This window comes from Dendrobium catenatum, unplaced genomic scaffold, assembly GCF_001605985.2.
Source record: "Dendrobium catenatum unplaced genomic scaffold, ASM160598v2 fragScaff_scaffold_716, whole genome shotgun sequence".
Lineage (NCBI taxonomy): Eukaryota > Viridiplantae > Streptophyta > Magnoliopsida > Asparagales > Orchidaceae > Dendrobium > Dendrobium catenatum.
Window position 1 is genome coordinate 11,435,484 of NW_021319178.1, and position 16,969 is coordinate 11,452,452.

The 16,969-nt window shown below is 37.4% G+C and overlaps 1 protein-coding gene across 11 annotated transcripts in view; it reads right to left on the reverse strand.

The window, feature by feature from the left end:
- Positions 1–16,969, reverse strand: part of LOC110102450 (homocysteine S-methyltransferase 2) — a 41,303-nt gene that overhangs the window by 16,997 nt on the left and 7,337 nt on the right. For 2 of the 11 annotated variants that reach the window (XR_002303826.2, XM_020830788.2), the window contains exons 6-8: positions 11,675–11,746; positions 1,919–2,100; positions 1,493–1,532 (exon numbers count right to left, since the gene is read on the reverse strand). Coding sequence is in view for 8 of the 11 variants with exons in the window: in XM_020830788.2 (XP_020686447.1) it covers positions 1,927–2,100; positions 11,675–11,746 (246 nt within the window). In the remaining 3 variants the exon portion in view is untranslated. Of the gene's footprint in view, positions 1–1,492; positions 1,533–1,743; positions 2,216–11,674; positions 11,747–16,969 lie in introns of those variants that run through there. The other 9 variants (XR_002303831.2, XM_020830792.2, XR_002303827.2 and 6 more) reach the window with 7 other exon arrangements.

Here is a 16,969-nt window from a genome sequence, read left to right on the forward strand (position 1 = left end):
CATAGATGTGACACCTGGGGCGGAACCATGTAGGCTTTAGGGGGGGCAATTGCCCCCCCTCAAAAAAAAAATTTTTTTTTGTAGGAGTAAAAATTTTTTTTTTTATATATATATAGGAGAGTAAAAAAAATATTTTGCCCCTCCTAAAAATTACTTTTGCCCCCCTTAAAAATTCTTTTGACCTAACTTGCCCTAAAATATTTATATATTTTTTCATATTTAGTTATAATATTCTTATTCATGATTTTCATGATAATTTAATTACACCTTTTTTTCTTTATTTTTCTTGTTTAATTTTTTTTAAAAAACTAGAAGAATCGCCGGTTGGAGAAGATGAAGTATATCCAAGCAAATGATGACTGAAGTGAAAGACGGTAAGGTTTGTTTGAAAACAAAGCCGTTTTTTTCGGGTCCGCGCGATAATATTCGGGTCCGTTGGTCGGGCCGTAAGTTTTAAATTTCGCACGTGCCATATACCCAATCTTCGCCGCGTCGGGTCTCGGGTAAAGTTGGCTGCCAGGTGTCACGTTATCAAATCATACCGAACGTAGAAATGCGTCAGGTGGGAGGAGGCAATAAAAATTCTTTCAGGTGAGGCTAAAATCCGGCGGCCAAACGAAGATGGGGAGGAGGAAGAAGATGAAAATGACTACTAGGAGCAATAAGGAGGAACAAAAACAGAGAAACAAAATATCAAAGATACAACCGCGAGCCCGGACACATCCTGCGGCTGACGGGTACTACGCTTCTCTTCTCCAAGGAACTTCACGTCACGAGCTCGGACCCATCCTGCGGCTGGTGGAAACTCCGACTCCCTCCCATAGAGATTTCACTGACGTTCTTCTCAAAGAACCCAAGTGCAAAACACAAATTTTTTTATTAATAATCCATCCTTCTAATACAAGAGAAGGGGCCTCTATATATAGGTCTCAAAAGAAATTAAAAGACACATTTGCCCCCTGGGCTTACATAAGACAAGAGGGTAAAAAGGGAAATTGCAAAACTAAATTAAAACACACTTAATAAATGAAAATAAAACAAAGTGATCTCGGTCGTCGATCTTCAGCTCCTCCTCGGATTGGGATGGACGGTTGGATGTCCGCATCAGGAAAAATGTTGCATTTACAACAGTATGCATAGAGGAGTTCTAAATATAATGACATTGACCAACCAGTTGTCAACAACCAATTTTGTTTCAAGTGCGTAAGCTTTAGTCTTTAGTCATACGCAACGCATAAGACAGGCGTTTGCTGATACAGATAAACTCAGTTTAGCTCACATAATGAAACATCTTATGAATACATTTTTCTGTGAGCTGAGCATTAATTCTTAAGTTATTAAGCAATCAATTAGAATATAACATTTGGCAATTAGTAAAACTCATATGTAAAAAGAAATTCAAAAGTTAAATACTCTTTTATCGACTGTTAGATATTGAAAACATCAGTTATTAAATACCAAACCAATATTATTATATCTGACAAGACGTTACCTTAGTAAGCTAACAGAAGCAAATCTGGAAACAGTTCCTTCTGAAACATCAAATAATACCGATCAATACTAACAAATTTGAAACTACACGATAAAACAGTAATATTTTAACCATGAGCTGTAAATTTGTGAATACTTATGGACAAAATATCAATATCAATAAATACTAGACGTATTTTAAGTTGCACAATATCAGCACGGTAAAATTTATATCTTAAAGATGGAAATCTGGAAACAATGCCGGACAAAATATCAAGTAAAACCAGCTAGTAACATATTTTTTATTGCAAAATAACAAAGCATTTCTAGAAACAATACTAACAATAAAAATTTCTCCATCCAAGCCGTCCATTCAAATGAAATATACATGGCATATTGCTATTGATTTAGCTCAATTAATGATTTAATTCTTACGTTTAGCACTTACAAATTTTCTCAATCACATGCTGAAGTTGCTTGAGGAGCTGATCGAACGGTGGACAATGCTTCAGCTATGGCTCTAATAGTTTTTGGGGTTGTCCTGCAGCATCCTCCAATAAGAGAGGCGCCAGCCTCTCTCCACTTGCTCACAAAGGAGACAAAATCCTCTTCACTAATGCTGGTAGACGCCTAAAAGTATGCACAGCACATCATCTCTATCATTATCCTTAAACAGCATATGGTGTCACTTCTACTCTATTCACCACTCAAACATATCCTGAAAAGATAAGGATGTTGCATGCATCTGCATATCGAAAATATAAGAATGAAAGCAATGGCCATTGCATCTCTTTCCATCACGAGTACAATTGCCATCGATAATGAAATTTGGCATTCGTAAATCATGCAGTCATAACTTCTGGAAAAGAGATGGGTTTTGCAGTTCCAAAAGAGGATTATCTATGTTAGGAAGAATGGAACCTACAAAGTTAAGTCTAAAAAATCATAGCACAAACCTAACCAAAAAAAAAATCCTAGTCAACTACTAATATTGTTGCACTATAATATTTTCAACTATTTAAAGTGAGAATAAACTCGTTATTCTCACATGTCTTACCTCTCTCTCTCTCTCTCTCTCTCTCTCTCTCAAGCGAAAGCTCTCCACATCGATTACCATTCATTCTTAAGCGCACATAGATGTTGACTCAATTTTTAACTTGAATCAGCTTGATTCAATTTAATCGATTTAAGTTGTTTGGTTTAACCTTAATTTCATGAATTTGAATCAAATCGAGTAAAATTGCATCAAATCAACTCAATGAGTAGAATTGAGTTGAAATTTGACTCAATGGAGTCGAATTTTATTTAATTGAGAGTGGACTCAATTAAATAAAATTTGAATCAAATTGAGTTGAATTGAATTGAGTGACGTTGTATCAAATCGAACAAATTCGATCACAATTTACCTTACCCAGTTCAGTCCACACATAAATTAAACTTCTTTAGCTTGCTTTGGCATTCCCCAGCCATCAAGAGCTTAATTGAATTGAATCAAGTTGAATTGAGTTAAATCGAACCCAACTAAGCTTCTAAAATTAAACTTCTTTAGCTTGCTTTGGCATTCAAAGCTCCTTTTAGCATTCCTGTTGGTCTTCCAAATTATGTTATTTAAATCCAATAGTTAAGGGTCCAAGGGACCGGCACATCTCATGCTCATTTTGTGACAATCCATGCCTTCAGGTTATTGAGGGCATCACCGAGATATCTCAACTGTTCTCTACAGCCATTCGAGGGTAGGATCACAAGGAGGGGCCTCGGCTTTGTTTAATTCGTTGGTAGCAAGCAAAAAAGAGAGAGAGAGAGAGGGAGTGCAGAAGCAAAGTGAGTTCGGGTGTGGAAAAAGAGAAAGGAGAAGAGTTTTTCAGGTTCTCTTTTGGCTTTAAACCCGCGTAGGAGGCACGCAAGAGACAGGAAGAGTCTCTTTGTTGTCTATTTTGGAAGAGAAGGAGAGACCAATGATTTGTTAGCTGGAGTTTATTTAAAACCTAACTCTTCTCTTCTCTTCTCTATAGTTGCACCTACTCACCACACCTACATATCTTGTTCCTTGTTCACTTTTGCTGCTATCAACCTCTTATTTCCTGGTTCATTCTTCTTCTTGTTGGCTGATTTTGGAGGCTACCAAATTCAAGAAATCAACTCCGGCGAGTTGGTGGTGGAGATGACGGCAGAAGAATCCAAGCATTGGCAAGCAATCCTCTAGTATTTCAGTTGTTTTCATTTTTATCTTAATGAAGCTAGTGCGGTCGGTGACCACTGAACACTAGCTTCAATGAGGTAAAACTCTTGAAACTTAAGAAACCTCGACAAGTTTTACGCTGGCTGTCGACTACCTAACGCAACCACTGAGCACTAGCTTCAATAAGGTAAAACTCTTGAAACTTAGGAAACCTAGATCTACTAGCCATCATGATTATGTATGTGAAAAATTTAAAAAAAATAACAATAATAAAAAATAAAAAAATGTATGTGAAAATCCCTTCAAGCCCTAGGTCAGAATAGATGACCCTTGTTGACATTGTCTAACCCACAACTCTGTTGTCATTTACTTTAATCTGTAGAAGTCCTATGATTCTTATTTAAAAATCTAAGAGGACCACAAAGCGTCGAGTTATCAAACTTGGGTTTGATAATCCTTCCACCTATATCAAAGTTAAGGTTGTTCACTTGTTCATGACCATTTGATTTCAATGACTACGCACCTATATCCAATGGCTACGCACTTTGCTTTAATCCATACAAGTTGCGCTTCCACTTATATTAAACCATATGTAGTACATAGCCGCTGGATCTTCTAAATCAAATGGCCAGGCACTTGTCCAACTCATTACAAGTTGCATTTTATCTCCTTGCTATGGTAATGACAAAATTAACTTAGAGTTATAGAAGTCTCACATTTGTTAGGATTTTTATTTCTTTAAGATGATTGAAAAATATTTAACTAAATTTAATTTATTTCAATAAATATAAAACTATTATGCAGCCTTTGAAAAACTCTTAAATGTCTATGTTTCGTACCCCATAGTCATTGAAATCAATTAAACTTGTCTTAATATTTTTCAAACATGAAAAGTTTCTAAATATGTAAATTACTTGCTCTGCGCTTCCAAAGTCATACATCACACCAAAATTAACCTTAAGGCCCTCTCAAAGTCAGACAAGTGACATTTCCTATTTCAAGTGAATCCAAAATATTCTAATAAAAAAGGAAATCTTCTTAGGAGTTCTCTTTCTTTTCATGAGTGGTACTTTAAAGCTTTCCAAAGCTCCAAGCATTTTACTACATGAACTGTAGGACCTCTTTATATCTAATTACCCATAAACGAATCATAAGGTTGTCTTGATTTAAGTTGAACCAAATTCAATTTGAATCCTCTTTATATCTAATTACCCATAGACGTATCATAAGATTGTCTTGATTTAAGTTGAACCAAATTCAATTTGAATCATAACTACTTAACCTCTCCTTGTTCGAAGTTTTCATGAACTTTTCGAGATTTCTAAGCAATCTCTTCAAGTGTTTAAGAAAATGCTAGCTAGGGGTGTCAAAAAAATGACCCAACTCGCCAACTCGACCCGAACAATCTAGGTTTGGATTGACCCGTTTAATAAACGGATCAGGTTCAGATTAACCTACCAACCTGATTTTGTTCTGAAATGATCCATCTAAATTACTTTTTTCCTAAATATTTTTATTTGTTAGTATAATTGTATTTTTTATTCATTAATCTAAAATCTAGTGTTAAAAAATTATTATTATTATTTTTAATCAAAATGGATTATCGGGTCAGGTTTGAATCAATTGGGTTGCTAGCAGATCGAGTTTGAGTTGATCGGATTCGGATAAGATCAATTTTGGGTCAAACTCAAACCCAACTCATTGACCCGTTTTGCCACCCCTATTGCTAGCAACCCTTTTAGCCTAATTATTTCAACCAAAATTAACAAATAGCTCTTTTCTTTTGCATAGAATTCTAATCTTACCATCTCATACTTAATTAATCCAAACTAAGCAAGTGAAAACTTCATCTTTGAACACAAAAATTCTAAATTGATTGTTTCAAAATTATAAACTATGTGTTGGCTCAAGAAAAACGATGCATCGGCATGAATCCCGCTTTACAGAGATATGATTTCATTCCCCTTAAGTCAAATTGTAGTTAACTAAATTTTCCCCCAGGGTGGTGTCAGGATTTAGTTAGATCTGGGTCCTTACTTCCTATGATCGCACTCACTCATAGTTAATTACCCCTCTTAGCGTGTAAGAGAGAACTCTCGATTAAGGATGAACAATGTTAGATGTTTTAGTCTCGGTTGTGGGAGAAGTGGAAGTAAACCCGATCAATATCCCATGGTTCCATCGTCCTAGGTGTACCATATATATTAGTTTACTAACACGGCGATCGTTGATCATAATATCCAGAGAATCTGATTAGAAGCCATTGGTTGCCTCTGTTATAACTCAATGAAAAATATATTTTTACCTACAATAGTCAAGAATTTATTCAGGAGTCATTATAAGTCCAAATTGCAAATCGTCTTCGCCATAAATATATTATAGTATTTTAGTGTCACTAAGTTTTTTCATAATTTTTTAGAACTAATGAAATTTCTTAAAAAATTAGCACCTGTCAGGACAAGTGGAGGTTTCGGGACCATCAGATGTCCTCTAAGGTTGACCTCCATAATTCAAGTTTACCTTCAACTCCCTCTTTAGTCTTATCAACAAGAAGAATATCTTTTTTCTTTAGTCATGGATGTTCTCACTAGACATTTGCAAGAGGATGTACCTTTACCTATTTCATCTGTTGACCAAATTAAGAAATTTGCTCGTCTCAAGATAGGTTACATTTTACCTATTTCAATTTTCAATAATTTAATATTTTTAGCATTTTTCTATCAAATTTGTATTTTTGTTACCGAATAACGAGGATAATTTTGTTTTTATAAAATTTTTACCGTGTAACTTTTATATGTTATAGAGAATGAGATTATGAACATTTTGATTATATTCTGAAAATTTTTCAAATGATGATTTTAAAAGATTAACAATTCTTTTCCTACTCGAAAATTTATTTTGACATCTAAAAATAGTGCTTTAATTCAATTAAAGCTTTAGAATGATATTTTACACAATCTCTGGTAATTTAGTTATGCTTTGAAATTGTGAATTTTTGCTCAGTAATATTTATGTTGCCTACCATTAAGATATTTTGACAATTTTTGAATTCAGTACAATTATACTTTATTAATGAAATACATTGAAAAATGTGAAAAAATATGATGTGATGTAATGCCAGCATCAAAGCGAAACTGAGGTGGGATTCTGTTACTGAAGTGTTGTGATGCCGACGCTAGTGGATGACCGAGGTTGAATTATATTATGCGGGTGCCAGTGGGCAACCGAGATGAGATTTTGTTATGCCAGTGTCAGTGGGTGCCGAGGTGAGATATTAGTAAATATATAAAAATTTGAGCTTAAGAGCTTTCTGATAATCATTATAAAGTGTTTCCTTATAATTTAGTTAATTTTTATATTTATTTAATTGTATTTAATTTCAATAAATGATTCAGTTCAGAATTCTTTTGGTTTTAGTTATTGATTTTTGTTTTAGGTTGCGATAGCCTACTGAGCCATGTTAGCTCATCCCTAATTTTGCTTTTATTTTCAAGCCTAGAGAAGGATAAGGTGTGAGCTGAGTATTGTGGATAGCAAACTCTGATTTATGCTATAGATATGTTTTGGTTAGTTTTGATTTTTATAGGCTTGAATTTTATTTTGTTATTCTCCCCGTTTTCAAACGATATTGTAGATAGCTTTCAGATTATATATTTTTGGATGATATATAGAAAATCATGTTGAGATTCAATAATCTTTCGCTTTATATTGCATTCAATCGTGATTATGTGCAGTATATAAATTGGAAGTTTTATTTCAATATTTTTCCAACCAGACATTGGGGTCAGTCTTATCATAATCGGACACGGTAGGACCTGTGTGATATTAGGTCATATCGAATTGAGTTGTGACAAATTTTTTGGCATCAGAGTAAAGTTGGAGAAGTGAATTGTAACAGAGTCACGGGATTTAACTAGTAGAAGAGTGAGATGATTATGGGTAGTTTGGGCTCCCATTTTATTTATTTTCATATACATGTATTGCATTCTGTCGTGTTCAATGTTTTAAGATGAATGATCCACCACAGCCATATCCAGATATAACCAATGATCAGAGTTCTAGTCAAGCAGCTCAGGTTCAGGGTACGCTCTTGTGATCAGTTCTGAGGTGATTTCTCATATTATAGGTATAGTAGCATAGCTAGTTAGTGAGGCTCACACACGAATTGTTGGTACCCAATCTGATGACATGGATATATATTTGTAGAATTTCAGGAGATTCATCCTCCTAAACTTTTAGGTGTTATTGAGCTTAGAGCAGCTGATGATTGGCTGATGAGGATAAAGAAGACTCTGTATGGGATACATTATCCTCCTGAAAGAAGAGTTGCATTAGCTGCATTTTTATTAGATGATGAGGCAGAGCGCTGGCGGTTGGGCCAACAGAGAGAAGTTTCAGGATCGTGAAAATACCCCGATTACTTGGGATGAGTTTGCTGAGACATTTAGGACATTGTTTGTACCTCCGCCTTCTATGAGACAATTACAGAGCTTTTTTTGAAGTTGATTAAGAAAAGCATGTCAGTGATGTAGTACTAAATAAAGTTTACTGCTCTTTAAACATCCTCCTGAATTGTAACAAAGTCACGAGATTTAACTAGTAGAAGAGTGAGATGATTATGGGTAGTTTGGGCTCTCATTTTATTTATTTTCATATACATGTGTTGCATTCTGTCGTGTTCAATGTTTTAAGATGACTGATCCACCACAGCCATATCCAGATATAACCAATGATCAGAGTTCTAGTCAAGCAGCTCAGGTTCAGGGTACGCTCTTGTGATCAGTTCTGAGGCGATTTCTCATATTATAGGTATAGTAGCATAGCTAGTTGGTGAGGCTCACACACGAATTGTTGGTACCCGATCTGATGACACAGATATATATTTATAGAATTTCAGGAGATTCATCCTCCTAAACTTTTAGGTGTTATTGAGCTTAGAGCAACTGAGGATTGGCTGATGAGGATAGAGAAGACTCTGTATGGGATGCATTATCCTCCTGAAAGAAGAGTTGCATTAGCTGCATTTTTATTAGATGATGAGGCAGAGCACTGGTGGTTGGGCCAACAGAGAGAAGTTTCAGGATCGTGCAAATACTTTACTTGGGATGAGTTTGCTGAGACATTTAGGACATGGTTTGTACCTCTGTCTTCTATGAGATAATTACAGAGCTCTTTCTGAAGTTGATTAAGAAAAGCATGTCAGTGATGCAGTACTAAATAAAGTTTACTGCTCTTGGAACATCCTCCTAAACTTTTAGGTGTATTGACCTTACAGCAGCTGAGGATTGACTGATGAGGATAGAGAAGACTCTGTATGGGATGCATTATCCTCCTGAAAGAAGAGTTGCATTACCTGCATTTTTATTAGATGATGAGGCAGAGCGTTGGTGGTTGGGCCAACAGAGAGAAGTTTCAGGATCGTGCAAATACCCTGATTACTTGGGATGAGTTTGCTGAGACATTTAGGACATGGTTTGTACCTCCATCTTCTATGAGACAATTACAGAGCTCTTTTTGAAGTTGATTAAGAAAAGCATGTCAGTGATGCAGTACTAAATAAAGTTTACTGCTCTCTCCAAGTATGCTGCAAAGTTAGTTGGCACTTTTGAGGAGAAGTATTACCGATTTATGGAGGGACTCTGAGATGCTTTGAGACAGCCGTTGTTGGCACAGGATATCATAGACTTTGCTCAGTTTGTCGAGAGGGCGAAGAGAATAAAGATAGATATGCTAGCAGTGTAGTAACTATGGACTGCGAGCAGGAAGAGATTTGGTGGTGAGACAGTTAGAAGTAGTTATTTTGGGAAAAAGAGTGGATTTGGACTTGCTAAGTTTAGGAGGGGACCGTCAATAATAGTTCTTTCAGGATCTGATAGAGACAGTGTTGCTAGTTATGGGGGTGCAGTCAATGGAGCCCCATTAAGTCAGCAGTGTGGCAGGAGACACAACGATCAATATTGAATATCAGGAATATGTTTTCGTTGTGGTTAGTACGGACATAGGATTGTTGAGTGTCCATAATGTGATTTTGACATTAAGAGCTGCTAGCTCTAGGCAGCTAATCGTGGGTAGGCCGATGGCAGTACCACCTCGACCATATTCTGAGGCTTCTGATAGCCTTAGGCAATACCTCCTAGGTTTCTTCACTTGCTTCGAGTGGTACTGGTTTGAACTTTTTTATGCGGTAGGCTCTTAGGACAAAACTAATTTTTTCTATCAATTAACATATAAACAATCTAAAATCGATAATCAATTTTCTAATAAAAAAGAAAATTTACATGGCTCACTCTATGAGCTAAGTTTTTCAAAATTGAAATGATCATGCATGGCCAGTGTATCATATATAGAAAGCCTTCACTTAAGAACCAGATAATAAAAAAAATATGTATTCAATGAATCAGTATATGCACACCCACATGATCAGATATCTCTAAAGGCCAAGTTATAAGTATTATCCTCTAAATCAAAACCTCTCTAATCTTCATACGCATTGAGATCGGACCTCATAATTACAAAGCATTTATGTGGGTTTAGCTAGTAGCCATTTTCAAGCATGATTGTAAAATCTAGAGCCCGGGCAGACTTATGCCTCATGTGAGGTGTAGAACACTCCGTTAGACTTAAGTTTGAAGCACTACCCTTCAGTAGTCCTCATCTTAGCACTATGATTTGAGGTTGTTGTTGACTCCAGTCACCTCATAAGCCATCACATTCCAAACATTTCCTCCTACCCGTGTTGTTGGAATATAAACCCTAACATTCTAAATTAAAATGGTTAACTCGAACAAAATTCTAATTTTAAAACTAAAGCCTAACATATGATAGTTTGAGTATATCTGAGTTTCCTCAGAATCAAGTACTCCTATATTTTTTCTCCATTTGGCAGACTTAGTCCTCATTTATGCATTATTATGAAAGGATTTAAGAAAAGGAAATTTTATGGAAAAGAAAGAATGAATGATATGGAAAAAATATATATCTTAAGAAATGATTATTGAAAATGTTTTATAAATTTATGCATGTAAATGTTTATTATGATCTTTTATTGTTTCATGCTTAATGACATGTTTAAGAAAGATAAGAAAAATATTTCATGAATTTAAGATAAATGTTTTTAACTTGCTGAGTGTTGGCTCATCCTATTATTGGAAATATTTTTTAGGAGATAAGTGATGGCTACGAGACGACAGTACACCTACCGTCGTAGAGGACCGCAGAAAGAGAGGTTTTTATGTTTACTGTTTTGAGTTTGAGTTAGTAGTTTGTATCTGAACAATTTATTTGAGTTTATATAATTGTTTTTGTTTATGTTTTTAGTGGTTTGAGGATACTTTTGGAACTTTCAAATTGATGTTTTTTAGTGGTTCTTTCTTAATGTATATAGATGATAAAGTTTATGTCTTATTGTTGAAAAGAAATGAATTTAATGTTTATGGTTTATATGTACTTTCCGTACAGCCGATTGTTCTCGCCCCATTATTTCAGGCTAGCCGGGCCGGGTCGTGACAAAAATAAAATAAGTACTCTTGGTGAGATGATGCCTGTCGAATAGCCTTGACGAATAAGTGACTTTATAAGCCTCTTGAGCAAGTTTAGTATCTCAATATTATGAATCGTGTAAGGTTCACAATCAATGACATATTAAACCTAGTTCAAGTTAATAATTTGACTTGATTAACCTGACTCATACAAATACATATGTACATCTATCAACTAAATTTTCAACTACATTATATGAGATTAAACCAAATAATCTCATGTACCTTGATACTCTACAAAAGACTAAGGTCTGAAGCAATGGTAGATCCTATAGAATAATCAACTATAGATAAACTACGTCTACAAGTCTTACATACATATGTAATGTATTTGTTTCATGTTCTGCTCGTGGGATGCACTCCACAGAAGATAAATAACCATAAAATACTTCACAAGAAAATATAAAAATGTAATATGCCAGTTTATTCAGCTGATCAAAAGGAAGGTGGGGCAGAGGAATCGATTAGCAAGATTAAATAAACTCACCACCCATTCCTTCCTATCTGCATCATATCGCTCTCCACTGTTAGGATATACTACAATTGGCTTATCTGTCGCCTGTCAAAAAAAAAAAAAGCCAATACAAATGGCTAAGCATTCAATGGCAAGAGCAGGGCCATCTCAACTAAACTGTTAAAAAAAACAACTAAAAATATCATATTTACTGCTTGATGGAACAAGGCAAGTAATTGTTTTCAGAGTCACATTTATAAACTTTTGCAAAGGGAAGGATCAAAACTAAACCAAGAAATTGACATAATATGGAGAGAAATTGGTGATCAAAATGCACTTAAAAAGTAATATATTAATTTGATTTGTAGAAGTAATGATATGCCTTGGAGTCAATTTCAACAAACGACAACAAGAAATCCACAGAAAAACAGTAGAAAACAACAGAATTTGGAGGAAATAGTGGTAAATTTCAATTTATAACTAACAAAAAATAAAAGATACGAGCAATCTACAAATAGAGAGGTAGATCGTCATTTCCAATCAACCTAGACGCTGCTAGGAAACCCTCACAGAAGAAACTACAGCAAAAATCTCAATAAAATATAATCCTAATACAAAATAATAATCCCTATATAAGCCCCTACTCTTCCCTCCAATTTAACCATAAAAGATCTCTCTTGCCTTAATTAATTCCCTCCCTCTTTTGAATTCAAATTCCCCTCATTAATTCTTTCCTTAATCCTCCTAACATATGGAATAATTCGTTTACTGGGGCCCACAAGGGGGGCCGCAATTTCAGCCCCTTCGCCCCCTGGTTACTGGGCCGACTGCAGGACTGGTCCTACTGGATTGGCCGTAACAAATACTCCCCTCCCAAAAATACACACTTTCCTCAAGGTGGAAAGTTGGGAATTATCTCCTAATTGTCCTGTATGATTCCCAAGTGGCATCATGCTCTAGCAAATCCTTCCACTTGATTAGCACCTCTTATGCCCCGTCTCCCCTCTACATACACCTGCTATTCTAGGGGTTCCAACATAACCTCCATGTCCTTTGTCAAAATTGGAGATAGTGATGATGGTGCATGTTCCCCTATTGCCTTCTTCAACTGCGATACATGAAAGACTGGATGCAAAGCTAAGGATGGTGGTAGCCTTAATCGATAAGCTACTACTCCAATGTGCTCCAAGATCTCATAAGGCCCAAAATACCATGGGGCTAGCTTTTCATTCCTTCTTCTAGCTAAGTTTTTTTTTTCTATAGGATCTCACTTTTAAGTAAATCATGTCTCTCGGTTCAAAATTTACCTCTCCTGTGACCATTTGCCTTCCTCTTCATGATCTGTTGGGCTCTCAACAAATGCCACATAAGCTCCACTAGTACCCTGCCCCTCTCCTCTATTTACTACTCTACACTGGACATTAGTGTAGTGTTTCCGCTGTAATGAATCAAGTGAGGTGGGTTCTCCCATAGAGAATCATTAATGGAGTGATCTTTGTTGCTGAGTGGTATGAGGTGTTGCACCAATATTCTGCCAATGCAATTCACCTAGCCCAACTCTTTGGTGTGTCAGATACAAAGCATCTCAAGTAAGTCTCTACACTCTGGTTGACCACTTCTATCTGACCTTCAATCTAAGGGTGATAGGTTGTACTTCACTTCAATATTGCCCCCTATAAACAATTTAGCTCCTTCCATAAGTGGCCAAGAAACGCCTTGTCCCTGTCTGACATATTGGTTTTGGAAACCCATACAAGCATATCACTTCTTGAATGAAAACAGTGGCCACTGTGACTGTGGTGTAAGGGTGCTTCAGAGGGATGAAATGTACATACTTGATAAGACGGTCCACTACTACTAAGATCACTGAAAACCCTTCTGATCGTGGTAACCTTTCGATGAAGTCCATCATCACTTCCTCTCATACCCTCTCCAGTAGGGCTAAGAGTTGTAGTAACCCTGCTGGAGTCATAGCTAAGTACTCATGACTTTGGCACACATGACATTTGGCTACCCAGTTCTCTACATCACGACGCAACCCTACCCAATATAACTCTACTGATAGTTAACTATGTGTCTTTTGAACTCCGGAGTGCCCTCCTATCGCACTGCCATGGAACTCTTGTAGTAGTTTGGAATATAACCCGAGGTTCAAGGTAACACAAACCTCCCATGGTACAGTATCTGACCCTCTTTCAGTTCATAACTTGGATGATTGTTTGGATCCTACAATAGCTCTTCACTGATCTTCCTCAACTCTTTATTCAGCTCATTCTCATGTCTTAATGCCTCCCAATCTATCATCAATGGTACTGACAAGACCACCAACTAAGGGCGTTCGACTCTCCTGGATAAGGCATCTGCTGCCTTGTTTTCTATTATTGGCCAATACTGAATCTTAGAATCATATCCAAGTAACTTGGATAACCATCTCTAGTGCTCCTAAGTGACTATCCGTTGTTCCAACAAAAACTTCAGGTTCCTCTGATCTGTCCTGACTATGAAATATCTCCGCAGCAGATAAGGCCACCATTTCTGAATAGCCAAGACGATCGCCATTAGCTCCGATCATACACAGATTTGAGCTTTGCCCTGGTTGTGAGCACCTAGCTTAAGTATGCAATAAGCCTCTGATCTAGCATAAGTACTGCTCTTCGCCCATTACCTGATGCATCCATCTCCACCACAAAGGGTTTCCTAAAATCTGGAAGTGCCAACATAGGCAAACTGATCATCATTGTCTTCAACTCCTGGAAAGCTTGAGTTGCTTCCTCCCCCCATTTGAAATGATCATTTTTTAATTGCTCTGTTAGGCCTTGTTATGGTACCATATCCCTTCATAAACCTTCGGTAGTAATCGGTGAGCCTTAAGACCCCCCTGCAGCTCTCTCAAGCTTTTAGGAAGAGGCTAGTCCACTATGACCTAAATCTTGGACTAGTTAGCTAACACCTCCTCTTTGGACACCACATGCCCTAAATACGCCACCTGTGATTGCCCAAATGGGCACTTCTTTCAGTTGACAAACAACTAATGCACCCTCAATGTCTTTATGACAGTCTTCAAGTGCTCCTAGTGTTCTGCCTCTGCCCTGCTGTATGTCAAAATGTCATCAAAAAATACTAGGACAAAACTTCAGAGGTATGGCTAGAACACTCGATTCATAAATTTCTGGAAGGTGGCAGGAGGGTTGGTGACGTCGAAAGCATCATCGGGAACTCGTAGTGCCCTTCATGTGCTATAAAGGCCATCTTGTGCACATATGTTGTCTTCATCCTAATTTGATGGTATCCCAACTTCAAATCAATTTGAAAAAAAAAATCACAGCTTCAAATAACACATCCAAGAGTTCATCTATCATAGGAATTAGAAACTTATCTAGCACCATTTCCTTGTTTAGAGCTTTGTAATCTACACAGAACCTTTAACTGTCATCATTATTCTTCACCAATATTATTGGGCTAGAGAAAGGACTTACACTAGGTCTGATGATCCCTACTTCAATCATCTCCCTGATTAGTCTCTATCTCATCCTTTTAGATCTGGGGGAACGGTACGGTCTGACACTGACGGGAGAAGCCCCTTCTTTCAATTTGATGGCATGCTCGTGCTCTCGAGGCGGTGGTAACTCGACCGGTGATTGAAATACATTCTGATATTGCTGCAGAATCTGTTGGGCCCCCATTGAAACTTTCCTTTCCTTTTGTTCATGGACCCCTTCTATGCTTTACAACTCTACCAAATATCCCACGCATGCACCTTGGATTGTCCTGAGCATGGCTTTTAAAGAGAGTAAGAGACCATGGCCTTACATAAGCAGGCATCCCCTTGAAACACTACCTTTTCTCCTCCGCCTGTATCTCCATGGTCAAGCACTTCTAGTTCACCTTCATATCCACCATAGTCCGTAGCCACTTCATCCCTAGAATCACATTCGTGCATCCCAAGTCTAAGGGAAGGATATCTTCCACCACCTGAATGCCCTACAAGGTCATCATCAACACTTTATGTATCCACCAGCTCCTATCATCTTGCTTGTACGTGCCCATCATCACCCCACATCCTTCCATCTTCGCTAATTTCAACCTCAATTGGTCCACCATCGAATTTGAGATGAAGTTATGTGTGGTTCCACTATCCACCATAACTCACAAATTGCTCTCCAATTTATCCCCTTACTTTCATGGTGTGATTTTGAGTAAATCCCACCACAGAGTTCAAGGACACCTCCGCCACATCCAAATGCAATTGTTTAGTCTCCTCTAATATATACCCCTCCTCCAACTCGGCCCCGCTCTCCTCTCCCCCCTCAAAGACCATCAAGACATGAAGGGCTTGATTCTTACACCTATGCCCGGGTGTAAATTTCTCATCACACTTGAAGCATAGCCCTTTCATACGCATGTCTTGTACTTCTACTTCTATGAGACTCTTAAAATTGCCTCTGGGATGAACTCCAATGTTCTCCTCCTTAGGTGCCTCCCTCTGAAATGACACCATCTGGGTCCTCGGTGCCAAGATAGTAAAGGTGTTCCTATAAGCCCCTCCCCTGGGGAGAAATAATTAAGTGCGGAGTCCGGACATGGAGAACCGTCTGGATTTACTAAGTATTTGCTGCGTATTTGCAAATACTTAGTAAATACTCAAAAAATACTCAATTGTGAGTATTACTGAGTATTTTGTGAGCATTCGCCGAGTATTTTATAATTTTTTAATGATATACTGTGTATTTACTGAGTATTTGTAAATACTCAATAAATACACAACAATCCAGACGGTTCTTCCAGTCCAAACTCTGCACATAATAATTTCTCCTCCCATGCTCTGGCTGGCCTTCCATCTGATGTTTCTCCTCCACCCTTTAAGCTAGCTCCATCATCTTTTTCAGCCCTCTAGGTCTCAATATCCTGAGTTTTATCTGTATGTCCTCCCTAAACCCTTTCATGAAATTTCCCTCCAATTCTTCCTTGGAGATTCCCCTCAGACTCCCTGACAGTAGCTCAAACATCTCCCGGTACTACACAACTGTCCTCTCCAGAGTTAGGGCATAGAACTGCTCGTGAAAGTTTCCTTCCCGAATGACTTGGAAACGTTCCAACAAGCACTTCTTAAATTCTCCCAATGCTTAGATCAGATACCTAGCCTCCCTCCATTAGAAACTAGGCTAGGGCTTTCCCTTCTAAACATAGACCTGGCACCATGAGTTTTTCCCCTTCCTTCAGCCCGTTTATCGCAAAGTAACGTTCCAACGACATACCTAACCCTAAGAACCCTTCACTTCAAAGAACGACGTCTTTAGCTACCTCCATCTAGCATCCATACCCCAATGG